The 23,088-nt window shown below is 28.1% G+C and overlaps 1 protein-coding gene and 1 long non-coding RNA gene across 3 annotated transcripts; both read right to left on the reverse strand.

Annotated features, from left to right (window-relative positions):
* Nucleotides 1–397: 397 nt before the first annotated feature.
* Nucleotides 398–7,696, reverse strand: LOC107456181 (uncharacterized). Of its 2 annotated transcripts, none has more exons than XR_011636275.2 (2): nt 7,447–7,696; nt 398–718 (listed from the first exon to the last, which is right to left on the reverse strand). It is a non-coding gene; the product is annotated as an uncharacterized LOC107456181 (long non-coding RNA). The 2 variants fall into 2 exon arrangements; XR_001585684.4 differs by lacking the exon at nt 7,447–7,696 and adding an exon at nt 7,179–7,440.
* An 8,401-nt stretch (nt 7,697–16,097) lies between these two features.
* Nucleotides 16,098–21,563, reverse strand: LOC147814551 (uncharacterized). The gene is made up of 2 exons (XM_087155597.1): nt 21,455–21,563; nt 16,098–16,631 (listed from the first exon to the last, which is right to left on the reverse strand). Exon 2 carries the CDS (start codon nt 16,615–16,617, stop codon nt 16,261–16,263), a length of 357 nt encoding a protein of 118 aa, XP_087011723.1. The 5' UTR covers nt 16,618–16,631; nt 21,455–21,563; the 3' UTR covers nt 16,098–16,260.
* Between the last annotated feature and the right edge of the window lie 1,525 nt (nt 21,564–23,088).

Genomic DNA, 23,088 nt, shown 5'->3' on the forward strand with positions numbered 1-23,088 from the left:
CAGGTCAAAATTACGATCTGTGGATGAATGAATGGATGAATGGGTTCGCCCTATAAACGGGTACGACTTATGGTGTGGCAGAAGTCGAATTCTTGGCCATAGATGGCGCCACTGAAAAACAAGAAACGCACACTCTGCCTTAAATTTGCTCGGTTTCACCAAGCAGGCTTGTCCGTGTGGCAGTGGCATTAGAAACAACAACAACAGTTACTAAATTGCAAAGTAGTTCGTAGTCACTAGATTTAAAAAAAAGTAGTTACAGTTGTAGTAGTTTCAGTTACAGTAGTGACAACGTAAATGTAATCGTAGTAAACTACAAAAATAATGTAGTTTTTGTTTCCACAGCTTATACCAATTACAATTTAACTTTAATGCGTACGTAAAAGAAAACAATATCTTAGAATGGAAATGATTTTTTAATCTAACTTTTCATCTTTTTTGTTTATGTACATTATGCATTATTTACATACACTACATTTGAGAAACATTTTGAAACAACACACATTCTCATTTCAGAGATGATTCTTAACCGATGTTCTGTTCTTGCAGCAATTTGGCAACGAGACCAGCAACGAGTAACTGAATAACACCATTGTTATTCCCACTGTTGTGAAGATGCATCGCTGTTGTTTCCTCAACCAGAACTAAGCTGAATGCAAGGCAGACGAACAGAAAACCAATAATTGTCTTGTTCATGATTCTTTTTGGATTTGAAGTTCTATCATAGGAAAAAGACATAAAATGAAATAAGTATATCTATTTTTTAACATAAAAGAAGAATTAAAATATTAGGGAGATTTTGCAAATTTACGTTAGGTTCCGTGCGCTCCTGTACGTATGATTAATAAGATTCGTTATTTATGGTAATTTGACTGTTTTGTTTGAATATAAGGAAATAACAATTAAATAAATTGTTATTTACCCATTTTTTTAAGGAATATCTTATAGTGTATTAGTGGGACTTGTTTGATTGCAGTAGGAAACAGATGAAGAGTTAAAAAGTGATCATTAGAAGCACAGGAAGTTTAATGGTTCAAAATACCGGTATTATAGTTCAGTGTTTAACCAATCAACCAACTGAAAATCTAATAAAATCATTTAAGCCATTAAATTAATTCAAATTATTTAAAATAATTTTATTTAATTTATATTAATATATCAAATCTTGTAAAGGAACAACATAATGAGTGCTTTTACTTGTTTCAAAAGTTCAATTACAACTTTTGTTTACTTTTAGCTAGTTCATCTTAAAAACTTCTTACTTCATTTCAGGTTGGTTATTGCTATCAGATGCATTTTTTACATACTTTGAGTAAATTAAAATGCTACCATGTTACGATTATTGCTAATTTAGTTGCGAACAAAATTTTATTACAAGCTGCAAAGAGATACATCGCACGTTATGAGTTACAAAAACAAAATTATTTTACAGTTTGAAAAAATATAGAAAAATTATTAATTTTATTATTACAATCAACAAAGAATGCTATAATTTTACTCAGAGAATACATTTTTTTCGCAGTAGATTGTTATTTATAAGAATTCAAAATTTGCATACAACTCACGTAAACTGAAAAATCTTGTTTCTGTGTTTCAGTTATGATAAAAAAGATAGAATAGCGAAAATTTTTATTAACTAAATTAATATTATTTAGTGTATTAGCTACCAACAGTAATTACAGGAGGATCCTGTTTTAAGCACAAATAATTATACTTTTTTTTAATTAAGCACAATTTAGGAGCCAATGTTTCAGAAAAATAGTAAATTATTGATTTTATTAATAGATATTATACATAGAAACATTATAATAGAAACATAGAAATATAATGCTTTTTATCTTAATAATTCGCATATCCAATACTTAAAATCGTGTAATGGCCAAATAAACGAAAGTGATACGCAGAAAAAAAAACTTTTACAATTGCTGTACTATATAGTAATGAGATTTCTGCTTTTTATTAAAAAAAAAAGAGAAAAAAAAAGCATAATTTTGCTTAATAAAACTAAAACATCTGTATTTAAACCTTTTATTTCGTTATTTTTCCGTTCTTATGGCAAAGATTTACCGGAAATTCTGGTTTTCACAATTATAGTTCTTATAACCACACATTTAGTAAAAAATGCAAAACACAAAAGTAAGTTTGAGCAAATAAATGGTTTGTATGCCCTTATCTAAGGTAGCATTACAAAATTGCAAAAGTTTACCACATTTACCATATTTTATCACACAATATAAAACCATATTTTATTGTATTTGTAATGTGTAAATTTTACCAAACTCATTAAGAAAGCCGCTTCCGTAAAAATAACTGATCTTTTACTTGTTTCCATAGAGCCAGAAACTGGTGAAATTTTACCATATTCTGGTAGTTATGACGATACATTTTTTCTCAGTGAAGAAAACATTATGAATTCAAAAAATTTATATAGATTTGTAGTTTTTAATTTTTGTAACGTATCTGAAAATAAATAAAAAAAATAGTTCTGCATCAAAAAACAATGATTCCACATGAAAAAAATCCAAAAATTATTCATATATTCAAAGTTAAAATCGAAAATATCATTTCAAATTCTCTCCGATCCAGTAAACTTGTTTCAGATTAATGAGATTTATTTATAAATTTATGATATATTTAAAAAAATGATTTTTGCTTAAAAAAGCCATAAAGATAAAAATTACAGTTAAATAGTTTAAAGCTTAAATTTTTTACGCAAACAAATTAAAATCTGTCACTCATGCATAATAATTGCTTCCCAATAGTTATTTTATGCTTAGTAGTAAAAGAAATCCACTGAAGCAGTTTATTGTGAGAAATGTGCGTGTTTAATAATATTTATGAATATTTTAATTTTTAATTAATTCTTCAGTTCAAAAAACTCGAAGGCAGCATGATAATATGATAAATGCTATCAGCCATTTTAATGTGTATATAAAAACTTAACAGTTAAAACAATGCAAGTAAATAGAAAAAATTTTTAATATTATCCAGATTATTATTGTGAATCAAAATATACCAGTTTCGAGAGTAAAAAAATTTTTTTTTGTTTTCTTTATTCATTAAGAAAATATATTTCTGCATGCTACATGTACATGACTACAAACATTCATTGGGTCACTGCAAAAAAAAGGGTTAAAACTACCGGAATGTGGTAAAATTTACCGTATTTCTAGTTCTATGGGAACATCAAAATTTCGGTAATGTTCAGCGAAGTGCTTTGTTACTGTATTTGCCTAAAAAACATTTATTCTGCTAAATTTACTTTTCAGTATTTTTTCTAAATGTATGGTAATAAGTACCATAATTTTGAAATTTCCCTTAAAGCTTTACCACATGAACGGAGAAAATATCTTGGGAATTAACGGAAAAATACCGCATATCTTGGTTTTTATTACCAGAATTAAGCTTTTCTTTTTACTAGAAATTTCATTACCAAACAGTACGATCATTTTGCCAGAATTTTTTTTTCGTGTTTAGAATGTTGAACGAGGTACTTCCTGCATTGCACACTATAATTTGAAGCTTTTACTGTACATAAAAGTTTTCGTTTTTCTATTATTTCTATCACGATTTACAATAATCAAAAAATCAGTCAATTAAGTAATTTTTCCAATTTACAGTAAGAACAGAAATAATTGCCAAAATAAAAGGAACACAATATTATGAATGTTTATACATTTATTATTCCGTTCAACTATCAAGTTTTTTATTTATCGATTTGAAGCAAATAATTTTTTTTAAATATTTCTGTATATTTTCTATTTATGTTAATCAAACGTATGAGCCATCTGCGTTGCTACGGTTCGATAACAGTTTTCTGGCTATGCTTAATCATTTCTTACGAATTGAAATCAGAACTGAAATTCGCTTTTTGTAGTGTATTAAGTTATTTTCCAACGATGGAACAATTTTTGTAGTTTAAAGAATTATCTCTTTTTTATGTAGAAAAATGTGTAGAACAGACTAAATGAAGCGAACTTAGCTATATACGTTTTTGTTATTTTTAAAGATTGAGTTAAAATCCAGAGAGATTATCTCAATTATAAATAATAACATGCTGATAAATTTCCTTTTAAAACTGTCAAATAAATTGCTTCATTATTTTTATCACCAGACCCAAATTAAGAAGAATTTTTTAAAAGATTTAGAAAACTAATTTAATTTTTTCGAAATAAGAAGAAGCATTTCAACTTAAATTCTTCTCGAGAAATAGCAGATTAGGAAACGTTTTCACGGGATCAAAGTGCTTTAGTTATTTCCAATTTTTCTAAATTTGAAATCAGATTTGTATTTTCTAACAAATAAAATATAAAAGTAATATTTTTAACAACTTTTAACAAAAAAAAAAGAATAAGGCAATTTATCATTACTAAAATTTGAGAACTATTAAATTTTTAAAATCATGGATTAATGCAGTTGACTAATTAAAAAAAATTATGAAAAGAATTTAATTACTCTATTAATAGTTAATAATTATGAAAAGCTCATATTTTCTAAACAGTTTTTTTTTTATGATTATAGTCCCAATTATGGCTGCTAAAAAAGAATATTTATCTGTACACAAAACAAGAGAATTTAAATTATGAATATAAGCAATTATTTGCTAAGTATAATTTAAATATTTGTGAAGTTCAGATAATTTAAATAAAAAAATTACATACACTCTCATTTTTAAAACGTTTTCAAATTTATCAAATTACTATTCAATTGTTCAATTTTTCAATTGTTCAAATTTATCAAACTATTGTTTTGAAACATAAATATTTAATTTAAGATCAAAATCAGACAATTCACGGGAAAATATTTTCCAAAACACTGCAGAAAAGAATCTATTACTTAATTAAATTTGGAACTTAGAACATTCATGATTCTTAACTCTAAATTACTTTTTTCTAATGTGTATAAAATTACGTAATTTAATTAGAATATTAAAAGTAGCGATATTTATTGTCAATTATAAATGATTAAATTGCTATAATGTATGACGCATATAATTATTGAAATTCAATTTTAAAAAATCGACACAAATAAATATTAAAACTCAATAGTTTAATGAATGTTTATCTACTATTGATAAACAATTGTAAGAGCTTTTAAATCTCTAGTTATTTACATTGTAGGATTTAGCCAGGAGATAGTATAAGCATACAATAGTACTAGATATATTAAACATTTAATGAAATCAGCAAAGTGAATAATAATAAAAGTATTGTGCTTTCCTGAAAACTAATTTTTTGAAATTCAAATTCAGGAACAAAGTGTAAAATAAAATTTTAAAATTCTTTGTAAGTTTATATACTGTGACATAAGGAAACATAAACATAAAGATATCTGTTTATATTGTATCAGAGTAGTAACTAATAGATTATACTATAAAACTAAATTTATTAAGGTATCTGACTAGTGCAATAACATGATTTTGAGCAAAATTTACGAAATTGAGTTCATTCTAAATTTCGAATCCTTGTACTCTTAGCTTTCGAAAAATGCACACTAATTTTGTTTGCACACTAATGTTTTACAAAGTTACAGCAGTTTTCGTGCAAAATAGTAACAGTGGATAGAATTATGATTTTAATATTTTAATGCATTTATCTTAAAATCAGATTTATTCACATTTTGCACTACCTTAATCACGATTTCTCACGTTGTATTTGAAATAATTATCTACAACTTTTCATGAATGTTTATGATTATAGCACACATGTTTTGAAATACAGGCTAAGATAAAAAAAAAGTAAAATTTTATTTTTTTAAGCATGCTTTTTCTCAAAGGCAAGTGGGGAAATTTTTAAAAATTTGCTTTTTAATTACATTGATCTCTAACTCAGTAGTATATGCGCGTGCCTTCGAGATAATAGTTCAAAACATAGTTGATAGCCTTCTTAATAAAATCATCAAAGGATTTTTCGTTTTAAGAGAGAATTTTTTTTTTACAGTGTTTATCGTATATGCCAAAAAATGCCTTATTTTTATCTAAAAATGGCCATTTAAAAATATTAATAATATATATAGTTTTTCACGCTAGTTTTAGAAGTTTTTACGCATAATGAAACAAAATTCTACATCAAAATTTCAAAAAGAGTTGTAGAAACTTGTCGGAAGTTCTATTGTCACGTGAAGAAATAATGCTTTTTTGCTCATAATATATTATTTTCATAACTACTATTAGCCTGCAACAGTTGTTCATAACTGTTTGATCTCAAGCTTAGTCTATCGGCCCTAAATGCCGATTCTGAAAATGGCCGAAAGCGTCTATCTGAACAAAAGCCACAGTTTTGTGAAAAAGAAAAGAGTTTTTGACCTAATATTATATATAATAATTTAAAAAACAGCATTATCTGAGCTCAGAAAAATTTGAAAAAATTCAGAATTATTCACTCATTTTGATAATTTTCATCTAGGTGGTAAAATGCCATGTTTATATAATTTGTTCATTTTGAAACCCATATAGTTTTATATAGTATGTCTAATATTTAAATTTTAAATATTTAAAAAGTTACTCAGACGCTGCAATATCAAGTTTCATAAAAATTTGCATTAATTCAAAATTACTCAATGATTTTGATATTTTTCTTTTCGCTGTAAAATCTCGCCATCTCTCTCGGTGACTTTTTAAAAAAGTTTAATAATTCTAAAAATGTTTAAGTGATTTATCCATTTTGAAGACCAAGTAGTTTTTTTTCCGGTGAGAAAGTACGTCTAATATTTAAGTTTTTTAAATTTGAAATATTTAAAAAGTTACGCAAACACTGCAATATCAGGGTTCATAAAAATTTGCAAATTCAAAATAACTCATTAATTTTGATAATTTTAACTTGGTGGGTTAAATTTCGCCATCTCGGTGACTTTTAAGAAAGTTTAATAATTTTTAAAATATTCAAGTGATTTGTCCGTTTTGAAGCCCAGATAGTTTTTAGCGGCAAAGATGTTATGCATAGTTTAAAATTATAACTTTGCTTTAAGTGTAAAGCACTTAAAATGTGCCTTTTTTTTTAAATTTTCTATGGCAAAATAGATTCTAAAAAAGTATTTAGTTTAAAATAATATCAATAGCAATAAGTGACAAAAGTGTTCAAACTTAAAGTATTATTGTATTCGTTTGTTAAAATCTAGATTTAAATTACGCAAAAGATTTCAAAACTTCACAAAAAAAATCTTTGAATTATTTTGCTTACCTTTGATAAACAGTAATGAGCGTTTGGTTACTCGAATAGTTTTTTCTCGAATGACTTTAAAAGTAGGCGCCGTTTTCCTTTTATATGGATTATTCAAATGTTTCCTGACCCATAGAAGAAAATTAAAGGAAACAAAAGGTAAAACAACGAAATATCATCTGGATTTCATTAACGACTCATTTTTTCCCCTCTGTTAACCTCATTTCTGTAACATCTGGTTTTACCCAAAAGAAAGAGAATAAAAAGAAAAAAAATCAATTTTCATTACCACTGTTGTTACATATTCCAGACACTTTTAAATTTAACTTCCTGCAAATGCAATTAGATCAGAATCGTTATCTTTTAAATTCCATGAGCAGAAGGAGAAATGGAAGAACGATTTTGTTCGATTATGTGGTCCATTTGTATGCAACCACCGGAAACGATTTACTTGAAGGAAGGAAGAAGTGATTACTTCCATCGGTTTATGAATGTCACTTTCAGTTTTTTTTCTTCCCCCTCGCTCAAAAGCGAATCAACGTCCGAAATGATTGGTTTGCTGATTGTGAAAGAAATGAATTGCGTGAGATTTCTTTTTTAAAATTTTTTTATCGATCCACGATCAATTAGTACTTTTATCAGATAGGATTGATTAGAAATTATTTTAAAAAAAAGAGAGATACAAACGAATATTAAAAAAGATCCAATTAAGATAAAACATGACGGAAGGATGTTACTAAAATCAGGTTTTTCTTATTAATAAGAAAGGTCTCGGGTGATAATTATGATAAAATTATGTTTATAAAAAAATCTCGTTGTGGGTTTTGTAGTTTCCCGACGAGTTTTTCAGTTTTTGCTGATTTTTAAAAAAGTTTCCTGGTAACAGACTGCACTCATGATTTTATGTTCATTTCCTACTCTTAATGGTGACTGGTGCACGTTAAATACGTCGGGTCACAAAGTCCTCTATGCCCCCATAACAAATTATACCACTGGGGGTACTGAATTGGAGATGGATCGTTCTCTGGTCCAGGTCAAAATTACGATCTGTGGATGAATGAATGAAAGGATGTATGAATAAGTCCGCCCTATAAACGGGTGTGACGTTTGAGTGTGACAGAAATCGAATTCTTGGTCCTAAATGACATGCTGGAAAACAAGAATAATCGCACCTTAATGGCATACGACAACAAGAATAAGGCTTTTCTTGATCACTTTATGAAGGTTATTTCCTGTATTTTGTCATTACTCGGAAGCGAACGGGCATCTAAAATTATTAATTCACATGTAATGTTTTAATTTTTTTTAATTTTGATATCAGATGGTGAGATATCAATTAGCACAGTATTATAACATGAAAGAAAATACCCAATTAAAAGAATTCGAGACCCTGGGTTGAGTATTGATTTGTGGGGGGCTTACAATTTTCACTGACTACTTGCTCCTTTCATGAAAAGTCATTTAAATCCGAAACATTTATAAATTATAATAATGAAGCTAATAATTATGTGTCGAGAAATAAATAAGTTATAATATTTATTTATTTCTAGACATTTCAACTAGGAATGAATAGAAACTTAGCTAGAAATTGATTTAGTTATTTACGTCAACATCAATGTTAAAAAATAGTATTTTAAAAGAAAATGATTACATTTAAGTGCATTATAATTAGTTTAAATTCAATAAACTAGTAAAGGGTATGAAGTTTCATAAATTAAGTGCTAAATACTAAAATCATTAAAAAAATAGAGAAACAATAAAAATATTATAATTTTGACCTTTGAAATCCCTTATAATGTGGAGCCCTGAGCATATATTCTTTCTACCCATGCAGTATTCAAGTACTATTCTTATTCGATTAAAATTATTAAAAAAATATTGGATATAACGAAAAGAAAAGAAAATCCTAATGTGAAAGAAAACGAAAAGATGATACATCGAATCATCTTCCTAAGCCAATGTTTCCCAAACTTATGACTTTTGTGTACCCTTTCTAAATTTTTCGTAACGCTGTGTACCACTAATAAAAAAATGAATGTATTTTTTACTATAAAAAAATTGCACAAAAGTTAAAAATCACAACTGACTGTTGACACCACTAATTATTAACTGTTAACTCTGCAAAAAATAGCCAATAGAAAAATACGTTATTGTAAATTTTCATAGCTAGCTTTGTTTTTAAATAAAATTTTCTGAAATTTTCGTTTGCTGCAAGATATTTCTCATAAGAACGTGTACCCCCGCTAAATTGTTCCCGTACCCCTGGGGGTACGAGTATCACACTTTGGAAAACACTGTCCTAAGCGAAGGAATGTGGGTAACAATTAAGAAATTATATTGAAACAATTAGCCAGAAATTCCTTGTGTTTGATTTTGTATTTTTTTCTGCAAGTTTCATAGCAAGTTACATAGCAGATTCTAGACTACAGAATATAGTCACGATTTTATGTTCATTTTAATTTTTATGTCCATATTTTAATGTCATCATTATGTGTTCAATTGTAATTTTCTCGAAAATTTTCATTCGAATCCATTTCATCTTTTTATTTAAAAAAACAAACAATGGATGCATTTAATCAGTGGTCGGAAGTAGCGCGCTACAAATAGAGAAACTACCGTAGTCGCTACTTTTTTCCGTTGTTTATAGTGTAGTGCGCTACTTTTGAAAAGAAGTAGTGTAGTGAGTTGTGCGATACAAAAAAAAATTTGCAGCTATTCCTGGCAACTACTTTTTACATTAGTTTAACAGAAACACGGCTTTAACGCAAAATTTTTTTTGAATCTCATTGGTGCAAATCCTTCGCGAGTCCGTCAACGTACGCAATGAGAATGCCTCTGTGACCGAACGTTAATAAGATCTACGTCTGATGCTCGGGAAAATCAGTGCGAATCGATTAGGTTGTTTCTGAGAAATCGAATTTTAAATATCTGACATTTTTAAAATTCGATTTCACAGAAACTATTAAGTACGTTTTTGTGTCTGATATCGTAACTTAGAATATCGTCGGCATTAATTAATTAGCATAGTCACCTCCTCAAACCATTAAGATTGAGTCCTAGAACATGAAGATCCGTTCATTAGATTTAAATTTACTCAGGGTGGTCCGTTTTTTGTTTCTCACACTGTACTTTATTTCTTGGAGGATGTAAAAAAGCATTAATCACTTAAATCACAAATATTTGATAATTTCCTAGCATTTCTTAAATCACCGTCGAAAAAATCATAGAGTTCGAAGGTTAAAGGTACAAATTCGTGAAAAATGCTTTAGAATAAAAAAAAACTATTTCATGTAAACATGAATTAAAACTTCTTAATATCTCCTCATATTTAACCAAGCCAATTTTTAATTCAAAATCATTTTGAATATTGGTGAGAATTAAATTCTCCAGATAAGTTTGTTCTTCTAAAATTATCGTAGTGACTACATTTCGAAAGTAGTTTGCAGTCACTACATTTAAAAAAAAAAGTAGTTGTTGTTGTAGTTAACTACAAATGTAATAAAGTAGTTGTAGTTAACTACAAAGAAAATGTAGTTTTTCCGACGACTGCATTTAATACAATATAATGAAAGCCAGTTTGTGCAAAAAATTTTCTTTTGTGTTTTACGGTTTTTTCGATCTTCTGAAAAGGTTTTCCTCAAACATAATTTTCTACTTATTTCCCAATTTTAATGAGCATTAATATTACTATTTTACCCACCCTCTTTTTTATAAGATAATAAACAACTAAAAATTAGCTAGAATTTTTTTTTTTACAATAACTTTTAGAGGAAGTTTTTTTTATTGTATCCTAATCTTTTGCAAGAAAAATAATAATAAACATTCCTTTGACAAATATTTTTCCTCGCAGCTATAAAAATTTGCCTTCTTAACACTAAACATAACCGGTCAAATGACTGCTTAAGAGCTTTTGCATCGAAAATGCGCTTATGACCTCATCGTTTTTGCACATTTGACTTCATGACTTTTTCGAACAATTATATACAGTTCATATTCTATTATTATTATTATTTTGTATTTTGTTTGTTCGGAATAACATCTGTCGTAAACCTATTTCTACCACAACCGGTCATTTGACCGGGAGAGCAATTTTTTGGTTATCGGATCAGAATAAGGTTATCGGATTAGAAATTGCCATCTAATGCGTGTTCAACGTATTGCATTCGATTAGTTGCACCTTTCTGCAAAGACTGTTGCGTAGTTAGTTCAATCAGAATAACTGTGAACTCAAATTTCAATAAAGTACCTAAAATTTTAGATTGGCATTTTTTTGTAAGAAAAAGCGACAAAAACTAAATGTTTTGGTAAGTAGCTTATATTTTATTTTAATAGCTTTACTTCATTTCTAACTAACTGTTATTTTTTACCCAGAAAAATGTCGAAACAATCAAGACAGCACAAGTTCTTAGAAGAAATAATACTAATTATTAGAATTATAATTCTTATATATTCTTATAGTTATAAGAATAATTATAAGAATTATAGAAATAGTAATAGCTAGAAGAAATATGTTCGAGGAAAATGTTCAATGGAAACACCCTGTATATGTACAAAATGCGTTGAGCAATGAATTAAAAATTCTTATTCTTTGTGTTTGTAACACATAAAAATGGACAAGATACAATTTTGTTTAATTATAATAAAGTTTTTTTCTATTTATTTCCTTCCTAACATCCATATTTCGTTCTTTCAATCAAGGAACATAAAGTCCAATCATTTGGCCGGACTTGATGTAAAAATTGGTATACTTTAAATCGAAATAGGTATAGATTAAGTGTTGGTATGTTTAGTGTTAAACATCAATCCCTGAATTGCCATTCTTGTAGTTAGACCATTTCACATATTCTAATCTGGAATCTTTATGTAAACTTATACACACGAGACTCTTGCCTTACACCTGAGTTTTGAATCAAAATATAAACCATTTTAAAGTTTAATCCAATTGCAAAACGAGATTGAGCCAAATTTGGATCTTTTAATTCATTTTAAACTAAGTACACTGAGAAAAAAAAAGTGTAGTCAAAATTCCCAGAATATGGCGAAATATTTCCGTGCTCTATGGGAACACCAAAAAGTTCGGTTATTTTTCCCGAAGAGCTATGGTAATAATTTTTGTAAAATTTAACAAACAAACAAAAATATGATTTTATAATGTACGATAAAATTTCTTAAATGTGCTAAAATTTGGTAATTTTGCCTTACCTTTACATGACGTAAAAATCATTTATTCAGTTTAAATTTACTTTCTAATTTTTTTACTCCACTTTTCTACTTTTATAATTTTTACTTAATGTAGAGATGTAAGATCGATAATTTTCAAAACCAGAATTTCTGGTAGAACATTTCCATATGAATGGAAAAATTACCAAAAGATAGATATAAATACCGAATATATGGTTTTATTAACCAGAATTATGTTGTTTTGTTTTTTGCCAGAATTGTCGTTACCGTACAATGCAGTAATTTTACCAGAAATTTTTTTTTCTCCGTGTACATTGGGCATATTTCCAAGGAATATTCAATAATAATGCCAGTAATTTTTATTTAGTTACTTTCGTCAGAATTTAGAATGATATCAATATAATGAATTCAGCGCTTATTATGTACTTCAAATACGCTGTGCAGTCCGAGACGTAATAACAGTTTCTGCATGAGCGGCATCAATATGATAATTTAAGAATGCCAGAGTTATATCTTGATTACAAAATCATTATTTTTAGACCACATTTCCCCCTACTTTATATCATTGTTTCTATTTTTGTTTTATGAGAAAAATTTCTTGAGTTGTTATTTCATTTTTATGATGCATACATTTGCCCTTGATTGATGCTTTTCTAAGCACTGCACATCTGACCAATTTCATTGTATAGATATATGTTCAAACTTTGATTGTTATCAGCTTTACTTTGAAAACAAAATCATTGCGCTTAGGTATTTTTGAAAATAATTCAATTTAATGAGCTCAGATTTTATTCTCGTTTCTCATTATAAAGAAAGTTCCCTAAATTTCACTTTTCAATGACGCTGATTTTCGTTAGTAAATGTTTTCTTGTAAATTTTACCAAAAATAATTCCTCTACTCCTCCTTAATTATGGATATATACTTGCATTAAAAACTTTACAAACTCATTTCCATGTTTAAAAAAAGGCTTTTATTTGCTACCAATACTTTACAGGTGATATACTTAAAGTAATTTTAGCTTTTTTAAGATTTTTCTGCGACACGAGATGTACTTTTCATTCAGTCAGAGTTGAAATATTACGTATAAGGAAAAAGATATATGTGCATTTTTATTTTTCAATGTAATTACTTTGTACGTTCTTCGATAAGGATGCTCTATGGTGAGCGTCCTATACTAAAACTATGGATATCAATTTAAAAATATATCGTTCTTCGTTAGGGACATTCTATGGTGAACGTCCTGTAATAAAATATTTGCTAAATTTACAGTCCACTCTGTAATCATCGTAGACTTTTGTAAACAACAACAATCTCAAGCTCTTTACGTGCTCTACTTCCGGTTAGAAAGTATACAGCTGCTTACTACGGCTTATTCCGCGAGGTGATATTCTAAAACAGATAATTTTGTTTTTAATAAAAGAAATGAATTATATAATTTCGAAGCTGCAATCTGTTGTATTTCAAAAGATTGATATTAAGTAATTCTGATGAGTTTGGAAGTGAAAATTGGTTTCAGTTATTTAGAGACGCATTATTAAAAAAAAAACTGACATGGTAGATAGATTTAGAAAGAACTCGCTTTTCGGCAGTTCTGATTTGGCCTCATTTTACTTGTTTATTACTATTTGTTCTTGCTGCGAGCCCTACACTGTTATACTCCAGTGTTAGCATATTGTTCGAGCAGCGATATTAAGTTCATTTTGCAAATTATTATTTAGGTTTATATTCCGAAGTTGGTATATTGTTAACAAGGTAAGGAGTGCTTTATATTGATTTTTTCCAAATGATAATTCTTACGTCTTGAAATAATAGGACTTCAAATGACGTAACTTATAGCAATTCTTCTTTTAAACGCAAATAATAAATCAGGTAGCAAATACACGTATACAAGAAATACTATTCAAGAGAATCTCAAAACATAATGATCACAATGCAAGCCAAATGGCTTCAAAATGCACCAAAAACAGTAACCCGGAAATATAGGCATTCAAGACCTTACAACGCTCCCTAGTGTAGAAAACACCATCCCTCCTGGACCGCATGCACTGATGTAAGATTTGTGCCATCAGGCGGAGGAATCTTACTTATAGTATGTGTAGTTCATGTCTGTAACAACATTTTATTTTATTTTATAACCGTCGTTGAACCGCCCAATTTTGTTTTGAGTTTAGTACAAATAATTTTCAACTCTGTAGCCCTGTAATTTTGAACCCAATCCAGAAGACAAGGAAACTCCTGGATCGAGTATTGAGAGAAATTTGCATTCGGAGAGGACTTTTTGATGCAGCTAACCCGCATTTGCGTTACATGGAGAGGAAAACCACGAGAACCTCCCACGGTTAGCCTGACCGCGAGGGGACTCCAACCCATGATCCGTCTACCACTAAGGATATTTCAAGTCAGCAGTGTGGTCGGTGCAAGACGGATGCGGTATTCGTATCGACTGGGATTCGAGCCCGGTTCGCCTCATTGGAAGGCGAGCGCTCTATCCCCTGAGTGTAACAACATTTGTATATGATTGTTGTTTCAAATACAAATTGAAATATAATTCAATTGTTTCAAATACAAATTGAAATATAACTCAATTGTTTCAAATACAAATTGAAATATAATTCAATTGTTTCAAATACAAATTATTTCAAATACAAATTCAATACGCGCTGTTTTTCTGAACTCTATTTAACTTTATGAAATAAATCGATGAGTACGAAAACCAGTTATCTCCACTTTTTTTTTCGGAATTGATATTTTTGCATTTTTAAGTTTAACTAACGTGGACACATAATTAGAATATAAAAAATTTACGCCCTCCTACCTGTAATAGTATATTTTGAGCAGTAAAATCTCGACTTAATTTGATAACATGCCATAGCCTGGAAATGATTCGGTCTCTGAATAAACTTGTAAATATACCACTAGATGGCTTCCGCTCGTATAACCAAACAATTAATTATTTAGTTTAGGCTTTTTATTTTGTTGACGTTTTTCATCAGACAATGAGTGATTCAGGGGACAGTTTTTTTAGATGGTAAAGAAAATAACGAGTTATAAAAGTAACAATGAACTGTAAAGAGTTGATTACAAATATTATGATACTTGATTTCAAAAGCTGGTGGGTGGAGCATTCAAAGAAAAATATGTTATCAAAATACATCTGAGGTTTCAGCTGTCATATTACAGCAAGTTTACTAATAAAAGCACTTCACCTGGTGAAGTCGAAGTATCTCTTTTCGTTGGTGGAAGGCAAATTAATATTTACTCAGTGCAACAAAAAGCACCCTAAAAATGGCATCATCACTAGTTGAGGAAACATATTTTTGAAAAGTTGCCATAAATCAGAAGAAAATTGGATACATCAAAAAAATATTTACAATACAAACTAAATTAGTTTTTGTCTTTCTATGAAGAAATTTTTAAGTGGTTCAGCACATATAATCCGAAATATTTCTAAATTTACACAAAGATTCATGAATATGTAGTTTAAGACTTAAATAAATCGGTTAATTTATTTCTAAATGACTAATTGTTAATATTCTTGTTAAAAATAATGTATAGTATTCGTTTTAGGGTTTTATCTAAAAGCAAGTCATCAAGAATAAATTTATTCTTTAAACAAAAAAATTTAAGAGATGTTATCTCACAATTGAAATAGAATATTTTATAAAAAGCCATTATTTAATAACAAAAAATAAAAAAGCTATATAAAGCAAGCAGATGCTTAACTATTCAGTTCTTAATTTAATTGGAGATGACCGGTTTCCAAACTCAATGATTCAAATATATAAATTACAAATAAAAGATAAAATTGAGCTCAATTTTATTAGTAAAAAACAGTGTTTGTACTATGTACATACATCTGTACACATTTCATATTCATCTATTCACATAAATTATTTACAATGACTAGTAAGGAGGAATCAGTTATGGCATCCAATGCCCATGTTCTTGTGGCGTATATCCATAATCTGTAAGATGCGCATCATGACTGCCAAATGAGTGTCCCATCGCTGGTCCGTGGTGAGCAGCTAATCCTCCGAATCCTCCATGATGATTTTTCATGAACTGATGAGCCATTTTTACTGCTACACCTGCAGCTAAAAGTCCGAGAGCACCCATTCCTCCAAAACCACCACCATGATGGCCATGCCGACCACGGCTGCTACCTTTTAAAATGATCATCGGACCATGGGCTTCACCTGAACTTGTCAGTAAAGCAATTAGTAAACAAGCCATAAGCAATTGAAAGATGCCAAGTCTCGTTGGCCAAGAAAATCTCATGGTGAAGATTGTTTCTGAAATGAAATAGGCAAATGTGAGTGGGGAAAATATTAAATATATTTACTCGATATTTTAAAGTTAAAATACAATAGGAATAAACCTTTTTGTTTTACAATTTCTGATGAAAATAATTAGAGAAGAATAATTCAGAGATGCAAGACCTATTAAAAAAGTGACACCAATTAATTTACATCTGGCAATCCATTATCTCTTTCATAAAGGAGCCGGAACGAGCGAGTAAAAGCTGATCCTATATGGGATAAGAAACAAGGCGATTGCAATTGGCCAATTGGCAATGATAACGGGTAAATGTGGTGGGAGAACGAAATTATATTAACCTAAACCGTATTCTTTTCATTCTTTTTTCCAAGTTTGAAGTGTGGTATAGCCAAATCAGCACTTTTTGAATGTTGGGAAATTACCAACAAACTTGCGACTTTATAACTGCCGGTGCAACTTGAAAATCGTATTCACTCAAACTTGAGATTATCAATTAAAAATTAGAGATGAGATGCTTTCTCTATGCTTTTAAGTTTATTCAAGCTATAATTATTTCTTAAAAATGTAGTCAGGTTGTTTTTTAAAAATATAGTACAGGAAATTTTAGCAAAAAAATAAAAATATTTTATTTATAAAAAAATTACAAAACATAATGTAACATTGTAATAGCATGTTTTTTTGTAACAATATTTTGAAAAATCAATTATATTTTACTTTCATTGTAAGAAATATGAAGAAAAGAAAGTTTAATTTACAGATGTTCTTGATTACATCAGTCTTAATAAAAGAATATTGTAAACCTTTTTATGAAGATTTCTTAAGAAGTTAACTGAAACATACTATTTACTAGAAAAACAATAGGTATTCTAAAAATGCTATCTCGCTTTAAAGTAACAGTTTTGTACAAATATGAAATAATTCATATATTTAAAATTTTTAAATAGTAATCCGAAATTTGTTAGCTCCAAAATAAATCTATTTGTTATATAGGGAAAAATTTGATCTGATTTGAAATGCGTTTGATCTAGAGAGAGAAAATTTATGAATGAAGAGATTTTTCTTGGACTGCTTATGGCACTATTTTTAAACTCTAAATGATATTTATCCCTCCGAAATCTAATCAGTCCATAAAAATATCTGATTTTATATAAATGATATCTAATTTCATTCAAACTTATATATCATTGAATGAATTAACTGAAGAACGAATTTCCATAATATTTCCTTTATTTTGTGTAATAATGTTCTCGAAAGTTTTAGGAAGATACGTTTCTTTAAAATTAAAAATTTCACATCCATATTAAATTTTGCGAAAGATACTATATCGAAAACAAAGCAAGAGCATCAGCGCACAGTTGTTTGGCGATTGTCAAGAGCCCTCCTTCAACTCCAATTGCAATTTTCGCCAACTGAGTCTTATCCCGTATAGGATCTGCTTTTACGTGGATGGGGGACAGAAGGCAAGGTGAAACGTGTCCATTTCTTCCTAGTTGTCTTACAAATACCAAAGAGGATCAAGAAACAGCTTAATTTTAGAAAATATTTGCGGTGAGAATCGTGACCAGAGATAAGCCACCGATGTATCTCTGGGCTACTCAGGAATATATTAGGTATGATAGTACCAGAGTTTAGTACCAAAAAAAAAACTATTCAATTTTATAACCTATCAAAATATTTTTTTTAAACTTCAACTTTATAAAATAGCGTGCAATTTTTAAGCTCAATCAATTTTCTTATTTTTCATTTAAGCTCAAAGCTTTTATTTATTTAAGCTTTTACTTAATAAAAGCTTAAATAAAAACTTATTTTTTTACTTAAGCTTTTATAATGCTCAATACAATTTTTATGCTCAATTTTTTTTATTATGCTCAAAGCACTTTTTAAGCTTATAAATAAGCTACTATAAGCATTGTTAGATTGTTTTTTACAGCCTGTGTACTCATTTGTAGTACAGTTATTAAGTAAAAACTTTTGATTTAAGGATCAGATTTACACGAACGAAATTAAATAATCAGATTTATTTTTTTTCGTGCTAAAAGAAATAAGAAGGAAAATTAAGAAAAGCATATTCACATTTTTAAGTAAACTGCATAGTCTCAAAAATGATGTGGAGATAGAAATGTGTGAGACACTACATTAAAAGCTGATGCAAGAGATGCAAGTTCATCTTACCTACGCAAACAAGGTGATTTTAATTAAATTATAACCTAATAACTATAATTGAATTACAATTTTGAAACATCCCTATTTCAAATAAGTACATTTTAAAACATTTAATGAAAAGTTTAAATATATTTAAAAAATTTAGTTCATAATGGATTTTATGTTGTACTTATACCAGTGCATATTCCCCGCTATTTTTTCCATGGGAATGTACAATCCTGAAATCTCAAATAACATTAATTAGATGAATGATTACATCATAGGTAAGTATTTTCATGTACTTAATATATTTGCTGTTAATAATTTTATAATTAATTCAATTCTAGTTTATTTTTAAGGTTAATAATATAAGTTCACGTTGGCTGCCGGCGAAATTTGGACCAAGGACTTTGTAAGGAATTGTAGTAGGATGCTCTACCAACCACAGTTGATCTCCCCACTAGGGGGGGGGGGGGAATCATGAAGCTTTGCACCGTGGCCGCCGCAAATACTCAAAATGAAATTTATTCAACTGGCTTGAATTATTTTTCAGATATTTCAAAGTAAGTAAAAAGTAAAAGTAAAATTACTGATCTCCTGACTAAGCTATTAAGACCATTTTTTCCAGATTATAAAGCTTTGTACAATTGAAATTGGAAACTAGTTTTTCATGATGGGAAATTCGATATTTAAGTAAAAAAAAAAAAGATTTAATTGGTGCATCAATTATTTTGATATAAGTAAAGGGAATGTTTTACTATAATAGTACATACAACCATTTTGCTATAAGGAAAAAAACTGTATATCTGGAAATACAATGATACGAATGAACCTTTTTTTAATTTCATATAATGTATATTTTTCTTGTTAAGAAAAGCAAACTCATTTTTTATTTGCTTCATGCGAAAAATCCCTTAAACGCAAGCTTTAAAAAAGTTCCTTCAAAGCTATTAAATCACGACAATACAACATTTTTAACATTATTGTATCCTATAATATCACAATTATTTATTCCTATATTTGGCAAATATACTTAATTATCCAGGTTTACATAATTTCTAAATATAAATAAAAAATTCTCGTACCCATGAATAATGAAGACATTTCAATTCCACTATAGTCATTATTTTTAAGGTTTTACAATGTCTTGTTCTCTATTTCCTTATGTGATTATAATAATAAACGCAAAATAACAACAATCACTAAAAACCCAATCGTTTCATGAAAGATAAAAAAAAAAATAAATAATACAGCTTAAATACAGTGAAATCTTTCCGCTTGAGTTAATATTGATTTCAGAACGTTCTTAATAGCTTAATGATATTAATTCGAGAAATTGGTTTTATGAAAAAGTTACTTTTCTGGTTTCTTCTCCAAATATTTACATTACAGCTTCGAATGTCCATTTTCAAAACTAAATTCGTTAATTTATAGCAATCTATACTTAATAGCAAAATTTATTTTTAAAAATTAAATTTATTTTAATTATTGTTTTATTAAAAAAATATTTATCCTCCCATTTCCTGATTTTTGAATAAACTTTAATTGCTATTTTTAAAATTGCAATAAGTCAGGTCAGATAATATTATGTTTGTTTGTTTTTTAATGTTATGTTTTTATGTTATAATAATAGTTTGAAGCAATTAATGTTTTCATAATCTTAATTTAATATCGAATTCAAAAGTTTGGACCATTTACGGTTAATTTCACTTTTTTCGTACTTTTTCCATACCACTGAAGCTATGTAAGCAAATTAAAAAAATTTTCACATTTTAAAACTCGTTTATTTAAATAAAACTACATTCATAAAACTATTTGTAACGATTATTTTCTTTCATTATTTTCTCCCATTTCTAAAATCAATAGTTATAAGAATTTTGATTAAGAAATACAATTTAAACTAAGTAAATTTAAAATAAAAAATTTGCACAAAATTGGTCGATAAGTTACTTCGCAATAAATTTTTAAATAAGTAATTTTTTTTAAAAAATTTCCATTTCTGAACAACTGTTCAAACCATTTCATTCAAATATTGTTTTTACAAATGAGCCAAAAAAAGTCAAAAATTTAAATTAATTTTTCAAAATTAATTCTCTCTCTAATTTACGAAACTGTACTGAGGCAAAACGTTGCCCTTATTATAGGATGATGACCAAAAATTAAAATTGTAGGTCCTAATGCTTCATTCTATTTAGTCTGCATCTTGATATTATTAGTCCTTTTTAATTAAAATTAAGGACTAGTATAATTTTTTGACTACTTTTAAGAATTTAGCAATTTAAAAATAATTTTTACTAATATTTAATTATCGAAGAATTAAGAAAAATAAGCATGATAACATTAAACAAAAATGGTTCATAATGCGCCAAAATGTTGAGTCGATCATTTGATTTTATTATTCACCTTAAATTAAGGTTTAGTAAACTTTTTAAAAAAATTTAAAACTAAAAGTTATAATTTTAATTATTAATTAAATATAGATGATTTAAGACAAAGAAGTTGCCTTTATTATAAAATAATGACCTAAAATTTAAATTTTAGGCCCTCATGCATCATAATGTTCAGATGCATCATCTTGATGCAATTAGTCATCGTAAATTAAAGGTTACTTTTAATCTCTTTAATTGTTTTAAGAATCAGCATTTACAAACTGACAGTTAATTATAGGAGAATTTTAATAAAAAATAATAATTACCTGCACTTGCTTTAAGGTCCTTTTTTCTAATATGCTTTTTTGCAAAACAAAAACAGGTGACTTATTTTCTCACAAACTAACTTGTAAAATCTGTCATCGCCAATTTAAAGTTATATTTTTAATTATTAATTAATTATAGAAGATTTAAGGCGAAGAAGTTGCCTTTATTATGAAATTAAAATTTTAGGCCACCATGCATCATGATGCTTAGACGGCATCTTGATGTAATTAGTCATCTTAAATTAAAGATTACTTTTAATCTCTTTAATTATTTTCAGAATCAGCATTTACAAGCAGACAATTAGTTACAGGAGAATTTTAATAAAAAATAATAATTACCTGCACTTGCTTTAAGGTCCTTTTTTCTAATATGCTTTTTTGCAAAACAAAAACAGGTGACTTATTTTCTCACAAACTAACTCGTAAAATCTGTCATCGCCAATTTAACTCACATTTATATAGGTAAACATTATTTACTGCTGTCAAAGATGATTTCACGAGAACAAAATACTTCCGAACGGAAGTGAAGTAAATAATGTCACAATTCAAAATTTTTTTTCCTTCAAAATGGCCGACTATTATTCGTCGCAAACCAAGAGTGAAATATATCTTGATGTTTTTCCGTCGAGAAGCAATATTCTAAACATAAACAAAATTCTAGTTACTTACAAGGAAAGAATCTTTTAACATTTATTCTCTTTCTAGCATATGCACGCTTTTACTTCGTGATTGTTGCCCGTCAAAACCAATTTAATCGTAGTCATATCCATCGGCATCATATCGTTTAAAATTTAATTTGTTACATAGTTGCGTAACAGGGAAATTAAGGAATGAATTTTTTTTTCACGTGCAATTTTTTCGTGAAGCTTTTCTTTCGCATTTACGGTAACCAGATTTTAAACGTTTTCACGAAAGGGTTAATAGCTGTAATTTTAGAAACTTTTATTACTTTATAACTTTTTTTATTACTATTTTTTAGCCATTTCATGTTGGAAAAATATGTTTCAAAGGGATAAAAATAATTAATCGAATTTGAACTTTTAATTCTGTTCCTGACGGAGTAAAAGTAACGTCTCCATTTTTTTAAATTAAGTATGTGCTTTATGCAAATAAAGTGCAAATAAAGTATGAGCATTATATTTGTCATTGACTCTACCGAAAATTAATTTCGATAAAGCATTTAAATAGTAATAAAAAAAGTTAAAGTTAAAGTAAACAGAAGATTGACGCAAATTCCATAAAAGATTCAAATTTCTTGTTATGCAAATATTTATTAAAAATATTGTAACTCTGTTCGACACCATTAAGTCATTATAATCTAAACCGGTTCTATAATAAAATCATTTAAAAGTAAAAAAATTAGAAATTAAAGTACATAATCAATCTCAAAAATTAATTTGTATCTGAAATGTATTTCATGATAGCATTATTTTTCATTTCAATTCAAAGTTATATGTTTCAAAAATGCTATGATATTTTTAGAGGGCAAGATCAAAAGCTTTAAGAAATTAACTATTCACCTTAATTGACAGATTAAATTGTTCAAGAATTTCAAAGCTTTACCCTTTTAAAGCAAAACAGTAATTTTAAATGCAATTTAAATCTACTACATATCAGAAGCTTAAAGAGAGAAT

Source organism: Parasteatoda tepidariorum, chromosome 2, assembly GCF_982258835.1.
Source record: "Parasteatoda tepidariorum strain Cologne lab strain chromosome 2, Ptep-v5.0, whole genome shotgun sequence".
NCBI lineage: Eukaryota > Metazoa > Arthropoda > Arachnida > Araneae > Theridiidae > Parasteatoda > Parasteatoda tepidariorum.

What these genes read in the sequence shown, in the direction of transcription:
- LOC147814551 (XM_087155597.1), bottom strand. Translation starts at nt 16,617, where the DNA reads ATGAGATTTTCTTGGCCAACGAGACTTGGCATCTTTCAATTGCTTATG.